A 17717-nucleotide genomic window follows, 5' to 3' on the forward strand; every position below is an offset into this window, starting at 1 on the left:
GGCTGGGGAGGGCATGAGGGAGAGGGGGAAACTTCGCAAATCCCCGCGTCTCAGCTGATCCGCGGGGACGGAGCAGCTTATTTTCAGGCAGGATAGATTTGAGCATTGTCTGGGTCCTAGTGCCCCTACCGCTTTTTTGTGCTCCATTCTATTGCTGCTGGTGGCTGCTTATCATTCAGGCTGCAAGGAGGAGCGCTTTTACACAGCTAATGGCGAATCCCCTGCAATCCAAGTCCTCCTCACTTGCTCAAATCTATTCTGCCTCAAAACAAGGAGCGGAAGGAAAAGACTGCAAACTGTTAAATGGAAAAAAAACCCAGGCACAGGGCAAATACCTTAAGTATACCTTTAAAGCAACAGTGCTCTCCCCCCCCCTCAGCTCGCAGAAAAGCTCCTTCTCCACACACCCCACGCGTGCTCCTTGTCCCTTGAGTTCTTTTCCTTCCCTCCCCACTTAAAACGTGGTTACAAAGCATGGATCCACATGGATCCTCAGGATTTTTGCACTGGGTCACCCCAAATTCACCATCAGATCACATAGCATTTCCATGGCTATAGCCTGCACCAAAAAACACACACGCACCCACTGTTTCATGGGGCCGCAATGGCGCAAAAACGTTACAAAGCATGGATCCACATGGATCCTCAGGATTTTTGCATTGGGCTACCCCAAACTCACTGTCAGATCACATGTCTGTGGCCACAGCATGAACCATAAAAATCATACATCCACTGTTTCGTTTAGAATATTTTTTCCTTGTTTTCCTCCTCTAAAAACTACATGCGTGTTATGGTCAGATGCGTGTTATAGAGCGAAAAATACGGTACTTTAAGGAGCTCCACAAAATCAGATCTCTCCTGCCAGTGGGTCCAGGTGGAGATGCACCTCTGTCTCCTTAGCACCACAGATTGGGGATTTGGATTGCTATGCGTGAGTTTGCTTGTAGTCTTCACCTAGCACTAGTAATTTTATGAGTGTGACCTTCTGGGCAAGACTTCGATGGCAATAATATTGACTTGATTTGGAAAACAGCTTCACCTGGAGCATCACATCCCTAGGTTTGCCACATCAGTTGCCAAGTGATCAGAGCAGTTCTACAAGAAGTACTCCTTGCACTAGAAGTATAAGTGTGGGATGTTGCGTTTGGTGGATGTGAACATGGAGACAGGAATTTGTATTCAATCTATGTTATATAGATACGTGGGGTTATTGGCAGAGCTGTGCCTAAAATACTGTGACTATCCCCCTTTCTCTGTTGACATCGAAACCAACATTGAGATGTAAATCCTTCTTTGAATGGAAGCAAAGCTTTAAGGAAGTCTCTGTGCTGTGTTCCTTTGTTACACCAACCCTACACCACCATGTACAGAATGTAGCTTGCAGAAGGGCCATAATTCCCCCTTGCCATCAGTGCTGCAGGTAATCTATTGCATTAATCAGCCAGCTAGTGTGAAATGCATGGGGAGTGATTATACTATCATACACAATACAATCAGCATGAAGCACTTGTCAAGACCAATACATCAAAGTTTAATTCAGTAATAGAATGAATTAGAGCAAAATGAAGCATCCTGTACTCCAAGAACCAAAGCAGCCATTGCAGGTTCTTCACTGAGTGCTCTGTCGGAAAACCAGATTCCACTGAGGGTGTATGTTTATGAATAAAAATAGCCACCGCCTCAATAGCGCAAGCTCAAATTCACAAGATTTACCATGGAAAGTGCAGCAGAGATATGCTGACTGTGTATTCTTTGTTCATGATGGCACTGGTTTGATTAGATTGTTCTCCAGTGGGGCCTGTGACTTCTGGTAGACATTAGATTGAATGGACAGAGCTTATTTTGATAGCAGTTGGGGGCACTTGCTTTTTATGGGAGGGAGGGTATGGTGGTTAGGTTAGATCGAAAGATACCTTACATGGTGATTCAACAGCCTGCCTCATCTTCTAGCAAAACCGTGATAACAGCATGTATCTTAAGAAGTGTGCATGCACAAGAAAGCTCATAACCAATAACAAACTTAGTTGGTCTCTAAGGTGCTACTGGAAGGAATTTTTTTTAGCATGGAGCTTGTTTGTTTGGTAATACTTTCTTAGTCTGAAATATATAAATCTGATCCGTTTCAGCTGCAACACTGCCAATATCCTAGCCATTAAGAAACCAGGGTCACAAACTTGCATACTTCTTCACCCCAGTTTTTTGTCAGAGCTGTGGTGCGGTATTACCATTTGGGTATCAGTGAAGACATGACTCTCCTAACCAGTTTGAAATCAAGGGTTGACACTGTCTTGTAAGCCTTTGTTATAGTTAATCCTGGTGAGTTTCATTGAAGACATAACACTGCCAAGAGAGGAAAGTTAGCATTGCATAGTGAAATATTAACATAAAACCTACTGTATTTGCATATCCCAGAAACATGTGGGCTCACGTGTATTCACTGGATATACTTATCATCAAAAGCTTCTGATGTGTGGCAGTGTATTGTTTAATGCGCAACACAAGTATTGCATATATGGACTCTTGATCCTTGTATTTTATAAGGGAAGCATCTGGGATGTTCTGTACCCTACAAATCCTTAAAACTGAATAATCTGTTAATTTTCTAAGTGCTTCAACACTTTGTTTTTGCCCCGTGTTATAGGTGAGAAACTGAGACTTCTGTGTGGGCCCTCCCTATTTAGTTCAGAGAAGATAACCTCTCTAACCCTATTGGGGGCTTCCCCAGGAAGAGATGGAATATGTGGGGAAGGTGAAGTGAGACCATACCACTGGCCATTTGACATCCTGAGCATAGAGAGATCTGCAAAGGGCTGCATGCTTGCCTACAACTCCACACATGTAGGCATTTCATGCGATTGGGACCTCTGATTGCATGGGATCTCCACTTACGTAAGCCAGTAGTTCCTGTCTTCCTTTGTAAACATCATGTTAAAAGTGCATATGCAAAGAGGGCAGGCAAAAAAGAAGAAGAAGCAGCAAACTGAGTTTGGTGAGAATTGCTGCTGGAAATATGCCCCCGATGAAGGATTTGTTCCAAAACATGTTGGGCCAGAAACAAATATCACTTCAAGCACCTGGTATTTTTTCTACTTTTTTGCCTGCTGTTAATGCTTTTTTTGCAGTTTTATGGTTGGTTTTCTGCTCCTGCTTTCAGATTCCCCCCCCACCCATGGGAGGAAGCAGAGCCAGCATTATAGCTGCTGCCCCTTCCATGTGTCTTGCCTCCGTGTGAAGAAAGTCTGAATAGGGCTTATAACGGGTAGTTAAACAAGGTCTAAGTTTACGGGTCTAGTAATCTGGTTGGCTGAACTCCTGTTGCAAATAGCTGAGTGTATATTTCAGGCCTCCACAAATGTGAAGCCTAACACAGCCACTTACAGTGACCTTCAAGGTGCCTGACAGCCGCTCTCCCTTATGTTTTCATTGTTCCAGGCAGGCAGCAAATCCAGGGGACTTATTGAGTCTCTGTTGAGCCACCATGCAGCTGATGGGCTGGATTTGGCATGGTGGATCACAAAGATCCACAGGCCTAGTAGATTCTCATTCTGTATCTGGAAGTTTTTAATGTTTGACCTTTTATTATGTTTTCATTGTGCTGGAAGCCTCCCAGAGTGGCTGGGGAAACTGAGCCTGATGGGCGGGGTGTAAATAAGGAAATTATTATTGTTATTAATCTTGAGAAGATTTGCACTCCCCCTCCCAGGTGCTCCTGTGGGTCTGGTTCAGTATAAGGCAGCTTCCTGTATTCCTACAAAAACAAGCTTTTCTGCTTCAAGAAAAACTAAAGTCTGACTTGACTGACTTATGCAATCTAAATGGTTATACTATCAAGAAACTCCTGTGGAGTGTGTGTGAGTAATTTAAGCACTGCCGCTCAGACCACTGGAAACTTTATTTAGCTTCCTGTTGGGATTCTGAGATTTCACCAGCCATTGTCCACTAGGGTTGTCAAACATACTTTTGCAGCCATAAGGGCTAGGCATTTAAAAATAAACAGCAAGCCGATTTTTCCAGCCCATGTTTTCTGTGCTTTTTCTACTTTTGTGCTGAAATCACAGGATGCACGTTGACTAGCTCATGTTCCATGCTGCACAGCAATAACGCTTCTCCCTGCCCACCGATTTATAAACCAGCCTTCTTGGTAGTTCCGGATTGGAGTAGCTGTGCCAGTGTTAGAAACTGAGATATGAAAGCTAGAAGCTAAATGGCGCCTTAAACCTAGGTTATGGGTGCAACAACGTGTGTGTCTAGGCACACTTTTTTAATAACAAGAATACAAAGTTGAAAATGAATTAACTACAGCTGAAATATTAGGTTCATTTTTCACATGGTCTAGTCCTTCCCCTGCCCCTCCCCAATATTCTTAAGAGACCCTCTTCTCCAGTCTTCAGAGAGTAGCTGGAAGTGGGGAGGAAGAAAGGACTCCTCCTTTCCTTCCACTCTGTAGTTTTAATCTGAAATCTTAGGTGCAGTACTGCGCCCAGAGCTCAGAAACTGCTCACACTAATGAAATTTCCTGTTGCAAAATGTGCCTAGAACAATCGGAGTTTCAAACACTGAGCTGTGCCAAGGTTATATCATTACTGCCCAGTGATTTAACCATGCTGTGCCCTCCTTAATGTCCCTTCGCTACCTTTTTCAAAATGCATATGGTATTTTATCTGCTGTCTGGCATTGGTTTGTTTGTTATTAAGCATGTGTTTTTGTCTAGGACTCCTGATATGAATGTCGTTTTGATTCTACGTAGTTCATATCCTTGGCTGCCCTTGGATGGAAAGACAGGGCATCCATTTACAAAAATGTCATCTCACTCTTGCACTCTCTCCCCCTTTTTTTTAACAATTGAAGTTTCACCGGATTTGTAGGAAGCAAGTATTAATCTCAAATGAGCAATTGTCTGTGTGCTTCCTTGGTGCCTTTTGAGGCTGCTGCATGCTGAGAAGCAGTTAGTAGTGCCTACTGTTAGTATAACTTAGCACTTTAATAATGCCACCTTGTATTTATTAGGTTAAATACTGAGGTAAGGAGAAACTTCAGTCTCTCATCTCGTTCTTCTTTTTACCTGATGGATGATAAAACACTGTCTGAAAGGTCTTTGTAATGTCTGTGTTGGAACTAGAGGTCTGATACGGCAGAGCCACCTCTTATTCAGGTCAAGAGGATGATTGTGGAACTAGAACTGACAATACCTCACTAAGATGTGACAGTTTTAATACTCTTTCCCTTGTGTGAAATTAATACCAAATTGCAGTCGCAGCATGATGCGTCTTCCAATTATCTTCAGGGAAATATGAAATTTACATATTGGTTTATGTGTGTTCGCCTCTCTGCTGGGAAAATTTCGTAGTAGGCTGAGTTGCATTGCTGGCAAGGGGCAAAATCTAGACATCCACCTTCAAAGACCTTGTATCTTCAAATTCAAACTGGGTACAAAATTCTGGTCTTCTGATTTTACTGTAACGGATCTGGCAGTTTTGAAATTGAGAACAGCTTTGAAAAGAGGGGATTTTGGAGGAATACGCTTGACTAATACGTTGGTACCTTATGGTACCTAAGGCTGATGTTTTTCCTTCAAATTTGTGGTTGTATGTGAGTGGAGAGGGCAAGGTTTTATGTAAAAAACTGTTCACCAAGTTGCATGTTTTGTGGTTTATGCTTATATAGAAAACAATAATTTTTTTTAAAAAAAAAACCAAAAGGAGTGCTTGGAGACTGGACTCAGATCCTGTCAAATTCCCAGCAAAATCAGAAATTAGTCAAATCAAATCAAATATCTTTAATACGGTCAGTGACCAGGAAGCAATTTATAAAAATATGACATTAAAAGTAGTATTGTGCTACAAATAACAGTAGAAATATGGCCAGTTCACAGAATTGGTGCTTATATTTATGACCAGGTTTCGACTTTTAAAGTTTTAAAAATTCAATTCAGGTGTCGCTACTGTTTATTATCGTTCCTTCGATGTTTACAATTTGAACTCCGTTGTTGACATCATTGCTCGTCTTATTCTTGTTGCAATGTAACAGTACTTTGCCACAGGCCTGTTAATTTCGGGCTCTTTGTCAGCTAAGAGGTGTCTGATATAGGTGTCGTCTGTACTATCAGAAATTAGTCAATTGGAGAGGGGGAGAGACCCCCCTCACTGGAAATGACTGCAGCATTGGGGCTGACTGCCAATTATCATTAGTTGAGTGAGGGTACATGGAACCTATGAGCTGTTTGTGCTTTCTCTCCACTACTGCAATGCTGTTATCAGGTGCCGGCCAGCTCCCAAGGACTGAATGATCTTTAAATTGGTAGAATGCACTACTATAGCCAGATTTCAAAAGAACTACTTCAAACTTAATATGTCTCTTCGGACTGGCTACTGTGAACAAAGTAGATTTTGATTTTTCTGAATTCCTCTGTGTAGTGTGTATGTTAATCTCCTGCCTTACTCCTGGGTAGTTCTTGACTTGGCATCCTAGTGACTCTGGCAAGGCCTCTTAGAATCATGGAGGGTGTTTAAAAATGATTTAATACACCATGTCTTGGACAAATGGCGCTCAGAGGTTCAAGTCTGCTAAGAGGCAGGGAATCTCCCTGCTTGGCAAACATCTAAGCCAGGCATAGGCAAACTCTGGCCCCCCCAGATGTTTGGGACTACAATTTCCATCATCCATGACCATCAATCCCAGCTAAGGATGTTGGGAATTGTAGTCCCAAACATCTAGAGGGCCGAAATTTGCCTATGCCTGATCTAAGCTTAACACAAGTTGGGGGAAGCACAAAGTGTACATTTTGTAACCTAAACCATATAAAGAAGGATGTTACAAGCTGCTAGCATCCCTTCACAACGTTGAGAATATACTGTACTACCTCCCTTTGGACCTGAATTGCTTTTGAGGATCAGCATAATATAGCAACCTTTGTTGCAGACACACATTTGCATTCTTTGTTAGTCACATTTGGCTGCTGCATCTCCCTCTCTGAAAGGCTGTCATTCATTTTTAGCAAATTCTGCAGGTCTTCGAAGTGTGTAAAAACTCTTCCTTGATGAACAAATGAAGTGTTGCTAAATAGTACTTGTAGATGTCTTCACTCTGCTTGTCAGGAGTCTGCAACAGCAATAAGACAGCTGATTTTAAAAGCAGTATCTTTATATTTAAAAATGTTCTGGCAGTTCGTGATTTATTCATGCCTCTCCTGGCATGCAGCGTCAGGGACGTAGCTTCTTCATTGGTTCAGAGTTAAATGTCAGCAGAAAATTAGATCTGTAAATTCTTACGAAGGAGAGTTTCTCGTGCATAATTGCAGGAATAATTACGAAGCCTCTTTCTATTCTTGGAAAGAAAGGGCAACCACTACTGCTAAAAGTAAAAATGGAATTGGGAATTCTCCCCTCATGTCATAAAGAAGAGTAGCCCAGCTTGTGGTGCTAAAGCAGAATAAAGATAAGGATGAGAAAGATTGATTCCACAATTTAATGTTAGTGTGCAGTGCTTCTGTTCCCCTTCTGCCCCCTCCATTCTGCTCTCCTGTCCCTGCCAGTATGCTTAGTAGTCCTCTTGGACGTCTGATGGGTTTCCCCCCTCCATTTGGGGCCTTTTTTCCTTTTGGCACAGGAAACTAGAAATTGTGCTGCTCAGTCCCAGGTACATTGCAGTCTGGGGTTTCATCCTTGTCTACTGGCAATTCTTAGTGTGAATCATGGAATGACCTACCCAAACAATGAGATGATTTATTCAGCATATATATATATACCCAGAAATAGTGCTTCAGGTTAAGAACTTTGCTTCAGGATAAGAACAGAAATCATGCTCCGGCAGCATGGCAGCAGCAGGAGGCCCCATTAGCTAAAGTGGTGCTTCAGGTTAAGAACAGTTTCAGGTTAAGTACGGACCTCCGGAGCGAATTAAGTACTTAACCCAAGGTACCACTATATATATATATATATATATATATATATATATATATATATGGTCTGTGTTTCCTCCCTCCTCCCTTTCAAACCATGTGATTCCATTGCCCCTCCCAAGTGGTTGAAAGCTGTTCCCCACTCAAGATGTGTTTGGGCATTTGCTGAATCCACGGGCAGGTCTTCAGTGTCCTTGCCGGTGTCACCCTGCCCACTCAGTTTCCAACCATCCCTGTGCTGAACATTGTTTCACGGGGGATTTTCTACTTGAATGCGAGTAGAACGCCTTTTCTGATTGGAGATCCTGGTTCATCATGACCTCCAGTCACGCCGAAGAGGGTTCTGCTTGCATTAAAGGGGACACAGGTAGAAATCCGATGCTGAACGTAAAGAAGGGGATTGAACGGGTAGGGCAGGGCTTGCAGGTGTACTCCCTCCCCACCCCACCCCACCCCACCCAACAAATTCAGCTTCCTGTGTTCAGGCAGGCAAGCACCTGAACACTTTGTCTCACAACCTCCTTCCTGTGTCATTGAGTTATTATGGCAGTTCCCTCAGTGCAAGAAGTGAAGTTACAGTGAGCCAGGCAGAGGGCCTTCTCAGTAGTGGCTCCCACCCCGTGGAATGCCGTCCATTCAGATGTCAAGGAAATAAAGAAATACACAACTTTTAGAAGACACCTGAAGGCAGCCCAGTATAGGGAAATTTTTCATGTTTGATGTTTTATTATGCTTTTATATTTGTTGGAAGTTGCCCAGAGTGTATGGGGCAGAAATAATAACATTTATTTATTTTATTTTATTTTATTTTATTTTATTAGGCTGGTTTCGAGGTTTATCTCCTTTAGAATTTTTTCTAAAGATTTATTTTTTACTTGTGTGAACTTTAGGGTTACCTCATGTCTGCTAATAACTTCTTTCTGGGTGGTGTAGTTTTGGCTATGCAAGTGCGGGCAGCAGAAGATTTGGATTTGCATTAGCATATAGATTAAATTGTTTCAGCGAGTCTACCCAGGCACTCAGTTTTCGCATGTACTTTTATTTTGAATAATTGTTTGAAAATTGCAGATTTTATTTGTATTTAAAGTATTGTGTTAACTTGTTTTTATTTATTTATTAGCTGGTGTGTTTGTGTGTGTAAATGAATAAATAAATAATATTTCAGATTGTTCTTGATGAATTACTTAGAGGTCTTCTGTTGAGTAAGCAGTGTTTAATTTTTGTTAATGAATATAAATGAACAGGTTTAAGTTGATATTTGTGTAGGTTGGAAACTTAGTATTGTCACACTTCCCGAATATATACATTTTAAATTTTACGTGGGAAGTTGACTTGCTTTTCAGCAAGTCTTGAGAGAGAGATTGCTGTTTTGTGTCTCCCTCCCCCCAAAAAATTGGCATTTCAATGTGAGTTTGTTGTTAGTTTTCATACAATTATTTTTGTCATGTTGCCTTTAAGAGACTGGAACAGCATCGTGCATGTGCTTGTGACACTGAGGTGGCAGATTGGCTAATGTGGTTTTGCAGCGTACCTTTGGCATCCATATAAAGCTTGCTATGCTTTCCCTAAAATTTAAGGTAACTGGCCCCACTGCATTTTCTGTGTCATTTAATAGGTGCTCTTTGGATGTGCATAGTCTTAAATCCTCATTGCAAGGTGGAACAAAAGGCCAGTTGGCTGAAACAGCTGAAGAAATGGAACAGTGTTGATGTTTGTCCCTGGGAAGATGGGAACCATGGAAATGACCTGCCCAGTCTAACCAATGCTTTGCCTCAGGGTGCAAATGCAATCCAAGGTGAGCCCTGACTTCATTTACTCTCTGAGACACATGAAATGCAATTTAGACTCTCTGCCTGGACCATCATGCTCGTTTGTCTAGCAGCAACCTTAGTCCATCGTTTTGTTCATATTCGTGGCTGAGGACTGTGGTGCCACTGCTGGTGGGAAAAACAAGTCTACAGGCTCTGTGCTAGAGTTGGGCAATTACGGGCTGCATGTTTATTTTTATTTTGATAAAGCTTTATTAACAGTTTTCACAATAAAAGACAAACTAATCACACAAAAATAAGAAAAAGAAAAGGAATAAAAGAACAGAGAAAAGATAGAAGAGATAAGCACAGAATCCTCTCTCACAGATATATTTTAAACTTCTGTCACATACAGAAAAGGGTGTGTCCTCCCAGCTCTCACCTCCCAGGTAGCTGACCCTACCACACTCATTTGTCTCCACTAGGGTAGGTGACATCACCTAGGGAGAGGTGAATCATGGAATATTCATTCAGCCAAACAGTCTCCCAGCAAAAGGTTTGTGGCATCTTTCACCTCCCGTAAATATTCTAGCCTTCTCAAGCTGCGCTGTGGCTGCTGTCAAAAAGGTTCTTGAAGGTGAGAGGGATCTAGGAGCAAAGTACAGCTTTTTCCTAGATAATGTGAAGGGCTTAGATAGCCTAAATTTGAATATTTCCTTTGCGTCACCCACATTTGTAGACTCACGATGCTGACATGTTGCAGGAAAGGGCAGCGCTCAAGCACACACACCTCGCCAAATCATCCCAAAACTTAACTGTCCAACTCCCCAACTGCAACGATCTCACCAACTGGAACACTCCAGCTCAGGAAGTCTCTGAAACACCAAAAGCGCAGAAATAGCTGATCCAGTGAGGAGGCGAAAGGAGGACACCCCATGGCCGTGCCAGAGTTTAAACAGCAAGTGGCCATGCCCCCGGATGTGCCGAGACGCGGCTGGGAGTCCCCATGACCCAAGCGGCATCCCTCCGCCCTCCCACTGGGTCACTGGGAGGTCCCGGATGCCCTCCCACAACACTGCCCCCCGGGGAAGGAGAGCGGACTTGTCCTGTCATAGGTTCCAATCCAAATCTCTTTTGTTTCTTCTGTATGGACCTATATTCTTTAAGTGCAAGTTCTCATTTCAGTGTCTTCCACTAGAGCTATGTGTTGACACATAGCTTGTTGACTGCTTGCATCTGTTGCTCTCCATTACCACATGCGAGAGCATCTTCCTAGTTTTGTGAGTGCTTCTGGGAGAGATTTGCTCTGCTGCACTTTGCTGCTGCCATAATTCATTTTTATTTAAAATAAATTAGCTTCCCATTCAGCATGAACACAATGCTTGGAGATGCATTGGGTAAGATTGCACTTGCGGTGGGGTTGTAGTAGCACAGCAGTGTGTGTCTCCTGACAGCCCAATACCTCCAAGGGCCATATTACATGAGAGCATTCAGTGCTCTTGCTATAACAAGAAGTAACTTGCTATAACATGTTGCTTCTCAGGTCTTTCATACAGAGTTTCATCTACCTTGCTGACTCTACCTCTTGTGTGACACCCCCCCCCCCAGCAGGCATTACACAAGGATGTCTTTTCTAAAACGTTGGCAGGGGCCGCAGCATGTTACACAACTGTATGGAGCTCTGTTTCTGATCAGCTGATCCCATATGGAATTACAGTTGATACCATTGTTTGCTTTTTGCTAATCTGTTTGTGTGTTTGCATGGAAATTAAATGCATTAATAAAATGGGACACATGCACACAGCCTTTTTTCTGTGCCTGTGTCTCATTAGAATTAGTGTAGAACCTTGCATATGTTCTATACACACAACCAATGTAATATTTTTTTCTTAGTGAACATATATGTGTAAAAGTATGAGAGCAATTTTTATTATATTGGTTGCAATACACACACACTATGCAGCCAAGGGTTCAAGTGTCTCTTCTTCTGCTTGGAAGCATAGTGCAGTTTTTTCTCCATTTTATGGCTCAAAGTGGTTCTGTTGAATCCACTGTTTAATTTTGCAAAATACAATAGAAAGCAGTGTATCTAAGCCTCATTTCTGTCAATTCAAAGCTGTATTTCCATGGTGTACATATTGACAAACCACCCAGGAATTTCTTAGGCATTTCTGTAATTGTTTCTGCACATACACAAATGTTCAATATACTTTGTGTACATATACAGTGTTAGGACAGGATGAGTTTTGGCCACCTCTGGTGCGTATTAACTTTTATAGAACCCCTTGTGCTTGTTTTGAAAAAGAAATAGCTTGTGTAGGGTAAACCTGAAACTCTGCTTGTTAGGAAGCATGTATTGATTGTATTGGAGGAGGAGAGAGTTGGGTGCGAGTTGGGTGTCACCCATATGGAGGCATGAAACTGATTCTGTTTGAACTCGTGGGCCTGACAGATTCATCAAACAGGTCTCACCGGACGGTGTTCACCCGAGCCATTGAGGCGTGCGATCTCCATTGGCAGGACAGCCACTTGCAGCACATTATCAGAAGTGACCTGTACACCAACTACTGTTACCATGATGATGCTGAAAACTCACTCTTTGACTCTCACGGGTGGCCCCTCTGGCATGGTAAGTGGCTCAGCCGGAAAGAGGTTTCCATGAGTTGATGCTTTGTTCCATTTCTATGGCACTGTTTTTGGGGGACGGGGAGAGGGATGAAAGGTCTGGCAATAGCAACAGAGCTTCTCTTCAAACGGTCTTTTATTCCCTTCCCTTTTTAAAGTACTGTTTTCTCAGATTCTTTAACAACAACAAAAACCCCTTCTGAATGCTCCCCTGGGATGGGGGTTGCTGCAGACGCGGATGAGCTCTTTAATAATGCTTCCCCCTTTCTCTCTGTTCAGAACATGTGCCTACAGCCTGCGCGAGGGTGGATGCACTAAGATCTCATGGCTATCCAAGAGAAGCACTGCGGCTAGCAATAGCTATTGTCAATACTCTAAGGAGGCAGCAGCAGAAACAGCAGGAAATGTTCCGGTTCCAGAAGAAAGGTAAATGTGGGCAAGATGATGTCAAAAGGTTGCAGCCTGCGGAGAGGAAGGCTGGAATGGGGCCAAGTGCAAGGAATTGCTGCTTGGAGGACTGCGGCTGTGCAGTGGTTGACTGTAGCTGGCAATGGGAGGCGGTTCATTGCCAAAGGCTCCATAGGGCTATGGCAGTGTTTGCGCCTCTCTGTAAAAGAGCCATAATGCTGGCTTAGCACTCTTAGGTTCTTCCTACTCCGCCACATCTTTTGAATACCTAAATTCAAAGCAAGGAATGTTGTAGAAATATGTTTGTAAAGCAAGCAACCAAGGTGGTCTCTAAAGCAGAATAATTTGGACCGTACTATTTTCTACTCCCAACCTTGGACTCTCTCTGCACTGGCTCTAGAATGGGAAGAGCATCAGTTTGCATGTAAGCCTGGCGATAAATCTGGGGTGGCTGCTTTGTAAATGTGTGAAAAAGATGTGTTCAGTTAACTAGTGCAGTGTTGGATGGGTCTAGTCATTACTGTGGTACCTTGGGTTACAGGTTATGTGATTTCGGGTTGTGCACCGCACTGAACCCGGAAGTACCGGAACGGGTTACTTCTGGGTTTCGGCACTCGCGCATGCGCAGAACACCAAATCACGACCTGCGCATGCGCAGAAGTGGCGCTGTGGGTTGCAAACGCTGTGGGTTGCGAACGTGCCTCCCACACAGATCACGTTCACAACCTGAGGTTCCACTGTATTCATAGAAATAAGGGTTGCTGTCAGACAGCAAACTGTTGCTTGGTTGCTGAATCCAGGAATTAGAAGGGGGTTCAGGCATACAGCACCTCCCCCCAGCTCCTAACACTATGAAGGCCCAGGAAAAATGAAAATGTGTTTTTTTTGGGGGGGGGGCATTTCTCTGAAGTTGCCTTTTGTTTTTTTCCTGAAACATTGAAATTACCTTGAACTCCTGACACGGACAGTAGTATTTGGCATGTGTCCAAGTAACCTTTCAGTCAATTTCATTTGCAAAAGTTAGTGTTTGATTTGCCCCAAACTGCAAAGGAAGTGTACATGGGTGGGGAAAGTATACGTACAATTGCAATCCGGATTTTATTCCATTGGGGTAGTGAAGTCATTGGAAAGGAATTTGGGTGTGTGTCTTAACTGCTTATATATCTGTAGTTCCGTGACTGTAGTAAATTGTGTTTACCTGGTAGTAGCTGGAGAACATGACAAAGTATACACAAATAGGGTTTTGCACAAGGATTACACAGGAGCTGCCTGCACTGGACAACTTATTTGCAGGGCTCCCTTCCATTATTCTAGACACCCTCCTCTTGCTTCCACTCATAACTCATCTCTCTGAGGCCAAATACAGGCGCTGGAGTTGTTCACCCTTCCTTACTGGGAAATGGGAGGTTGCAGGTTCTTCAGAAGCTGCATAGTGTTAGAACGGAAAAAAGGAGTGTATGAAGGCCTCTCTGTCTGATGGACGGGGCACCTGAAGGACCTCCTGCATCCTGATGACGCATGTGCCTTTCAGCTCTACAGAGAACAGCAGTAGTTTTAGGCTTCTTCTTTGCCCAGCATCTCTACTTGGCAGTAAGCCCTCTACTAACCAGCCTGTGGGCCTCAGGATAGGTGCCCCTGACAGTGGACCCTGTCGACAGGGGATCTGTTTACCTTTTACATTTTGCAAATAAGCCAGATCTAGCTGACTTGAAAGGTAGATCTTTTAAGAGTTGTCATGTGACACATGCCTGGGTTGTTGTTTTTCCCAGTTCCACAGGATTAGCTTAGTTAAAATTGTGCTCCTTGTTTTTCCCAGCAAGGAAACTAAAATAGATATCTCTTCTGTGCATACCACAAGTGTGCTTCCTGTTTATAAATCCTTCAGCAGTGACTCTAAAGAGAGTTTGTATAGCTTATAATCAAGGAGTCTTGCATAGACAGTAGGGTAGGCAGTTGTGATCTATGGCTTGCTATGATTGGCAGTGAGAAATTGCTTTGTTCTAATTGATACACAGTAGAACTGGCTCTGTATTTCTGTTTATTGGTAAGGGGGGGGCAGAACAAAATGGTATTCTGTGTTAAGCAAAGCTGTGTTCAGTCAGTATTCTTCTGCAGTTGGCATTGATACATCTCCCTGAATGAAAAATGGCCATGGGCCTTCTGGATAATGTGTTCTCTTATAAGATACAGTATTTGGGTTCAAAATCCAGTTTATCTGTGGTCACTGATGGTGCATATGCTGTTGCTAGCTACAGCTTCCATGTCTGAAAAATCAGGATAATAAGGGGGGAAATTCAAGCTGTTTTGCTTACTAAAAGTACTGTATGATCACTAAGGCTGCATGCATTTATTTTTCTAATGTAGAACTTCTCCACAAAGGTGTTACCTCTATAACTAACCTGGAAGGCTGGGTTGGGCACCCATTGGACCCAATTGGCACCCTTTTCAGCAGCCTTATGGAGGCCTGCAGGGTTGATGATGAGAGCTTCCATGTGTTCTCAGACTTCACAGGTAAAATTTGATCATGGGTCAACTTGATGTATTTTTAAGCATGCTGTGGTTTTAACTTTGCTTTAGACCTATTATTTGCAACCATGCTTGCAAAACACCATAACTTAAACATTTGCTGAATAGGGGTGTTGACAGTGCTTACGAGGGAGGGATGTAGTTTGCATGCGTGCAGACAAAATAGTAATCTTGCCTTACTGTCGGAATATATGAAGCTGCCTTCTACCAAGGCAGACCATTGGCCTATCTAGCCTACTGTTTACCCTGACTTTGTCAGCTCCCAGGACAAAGGTCTTTTCCTTTAAAACTGATCCTTTAAAATTGGAGATGCCAGAGCTTGAACTTTGGACATTCTGCCTGCAAAGCAAGTGCCTTATTACTGCTAGTAGTATTGGCATTGGCATAATTTACATTATTTACAATACTTTTGCTTAGTGTTTTCAAGTGTACTTGACATGTGTGCACAACCCTATAAGGTAGTCAGTGCTATCAGCCATATTGTAGATAGGGGGTACTCAGGCTAAAAGAGTGGCATGCCCAAGGCTACCTTGTGAGGGTGGCTGCCTTTGTCAAAGTTTGCGGGAGGCTTGCAAACGATGCAGGAGGACAGGCACAAATAAGGTGTGTAACCACAAGTAAACTATTGAGTGACTTGATGTTTTTTTCCCCCTTCCAGAGAATATGGGCCAGTACAAATCTTTGGAGTACTATCACCTGCCTGCCCACAAATTCTTAGAAGAAGGAGAATCTTATTTGACGCTGGCTGTGGAAGTGGCATTGATAGGACTGGGGCAGCAGCGAATAATGCCTGATGGCTTGTATGCACAAGAGAAAGTTTGTCGGAATGAGGAACAGTTAATTTCCAAGCTACAGGAAATCGAACTGGATGACACGCTGGTGAAGATTTTCCAAAAGCAAGCAGTCTTCCTATTAGAAGGTAGTTGACTATCGATGCTAACCACTTCTTTCAGCAGTTTCTAATAAAAAGACCAGGTACTCCTCTGGGAGTTGGCTTATCTGGTAATTATCAGGTCCTTAGGAATCTAATGGTTGCTTATAGATCTTCCATCAGACACCCAACACCACCCCCATACTATACTTAAACATCGCATTGATGTGGAAGTGGAAGGGTCTTGTTTATGCATTATCTGAATTAAAAGTATCTCCCCACACCCCCAGTTAGTTTAGGCTAGCATGTAAGGAAACTGAAGTTCATAATGACACCACCACTTTCTAGCGAAACATTATAAATGTGTGAAATCAAACTTGCCCTAGACACTCATTCCACTGGCCCAATTTAGATTGCTTATTTCATGTGAGCTTGGTGGGGACCGAAAGTAGCTTCGCATGTAAAAGTATGATTTTTGTCCTACGTCAGAAATCACACTCGGATACTTGTGCCTGAAACTTTGCAACAAAGACATTTTCTTGCAGTGTCACACTGTAAATCATTAAAACACAAGGGAAAGAAATACACTTATGTGTTTTTATCATCCTTTAGAGGAAGTGTATTGCTTACAAGACACACACGATAATCCAAAGCACAAGAGTTTTCCATTGCTTAGACAGAGCAAGAGAATAGGGCTGGTCTCATGCTGGATTGGCAGAGGCTACCTGCCAATCATGATGCCCAGAACATCTTTCTTAGCAGTTCAGTTCAGCCAAGGCCCATGCTCGTGACAAACGAAGTTCCTATTTGGTGGTTGTAATCTTAATGTAATTAACAGCTAAAGAATGTAAGAAGAAGAAGCTGGCACTATGGGCACTCTGGGATTTCTGGGTGGGTGGGTCTGTTTAAAAGTAGTGAAAGTTGTAGATGTCATTGTTTTCTTTAGAAGTGTGTTCAATCTGCCCCTCCTGGAAAAATGAGAGAAAACATTACGGGTTTTCTGTTAGCGTCAAAATGATGTTATATATTAGCATTAGGGAATCTTGAAAGAACAAGTGCGTGCCTTTTTAAAAGCATTTTTTTCAGCATTACTTTGGAGCCTTTTGTCAGTGTGTTTTTTTTGGTTGGGGGGTGTTCCCTTAAAGGATGGATTCATCTAGTTTCAGCTTGATTTGAGCGGGTGCTTCCAATTCTCTACACTTCAGTATTTTCATAGAATGTAGTCCTTAAGCTGACAACCTCCGCTGCCCTTTTAAAGTATAGGAAGCTGCCTTCTACTGCATCAGGCAAATGGCCTGTCCAGCTAAGTACACTGACTTGGCAGCTGCTCTCCCAAGGCTTCCCAGAGTTTCTCAAATTAAACCTGGGACGTTTTTCATGCAGAGTTTGTGCTTTGCCATTGAACTATGGCCGCCTCCCCCCTTTTAGCAAGAGGTGCAGCCACTTGCCCCAGTGCTGCAGCCCACATACCTCAGTCGCAAATAACATTGGGTCTGTGGAAAGGTCAGAAACCTTTTGCGATGTTACGTGCACCCGCCCACCACATGCAAGTGTGTGAGCACATGCGCACACTCCTGTCCTCTCCCTGTTTAGACACCTATGTTGCATCATTTGACTACATCCAAGGGTAGTGAGGGTGGTG

The 17717-nt window shown here is 43.0% G+C and overlaps 1 protein-coding gene across 5 annotated transcripts in view; it reads left to right on the forward strand.

Annotated features, from left to right (window-relative positions):
• ZSWIM6 (zinc finger SWIM-type containing 6) overlaps positions 1 to 17717 on the forward strand; it is a gene marked incomplete at its 5' end in the record, with an annotated part of 95766 nt that overhangs the window by 63070 nt on the left and 14979 nt on the right. For 3 of the 5 annotated variants that reach the window (XM_083576015.1, XM_083576017.1, XM_083576019.1), the window contains 5 exons: positions 9513 to 9692; positions 12098 to 12274; positions 12550 to 12696; positions 15043 to 15189; positions 15863 to 16123. In XM_083576015.1, the coding sequence (XP_083432141.1) occupies positions 9513 to 9692; positions 12098 to 12274; positions 12550 to 12696; positions 15043 to 15189; positions 15863 to 16123 (912 nt within the window). The remainder of the gene's footprint in view (positions 1 to 9512; positions 9693 to 12097; positions 12275 to 12549; positions 12697 to 15042; positions 15190 to 15862; positions 16124 to 17717) is intronic. The other 2 variants (XM_083576016.1, XM_083576018.1) reach the window with 1 other exon arrangement.

The sequence above is a fragment of the Podarcis filfolensis genome (genome assembly GCF_964270895.1).
Source record: "Podarcis filfolensis genome assembly, chromosome: 11".
In the NCBI taxonomy this organism is placed as follows: domain Eukaryota; kingdom Metazoa; phylum Chordata; class Lepidosauria; order Squamata; family Lacertidae; genus Podarcis; species Podarcis filfolensis.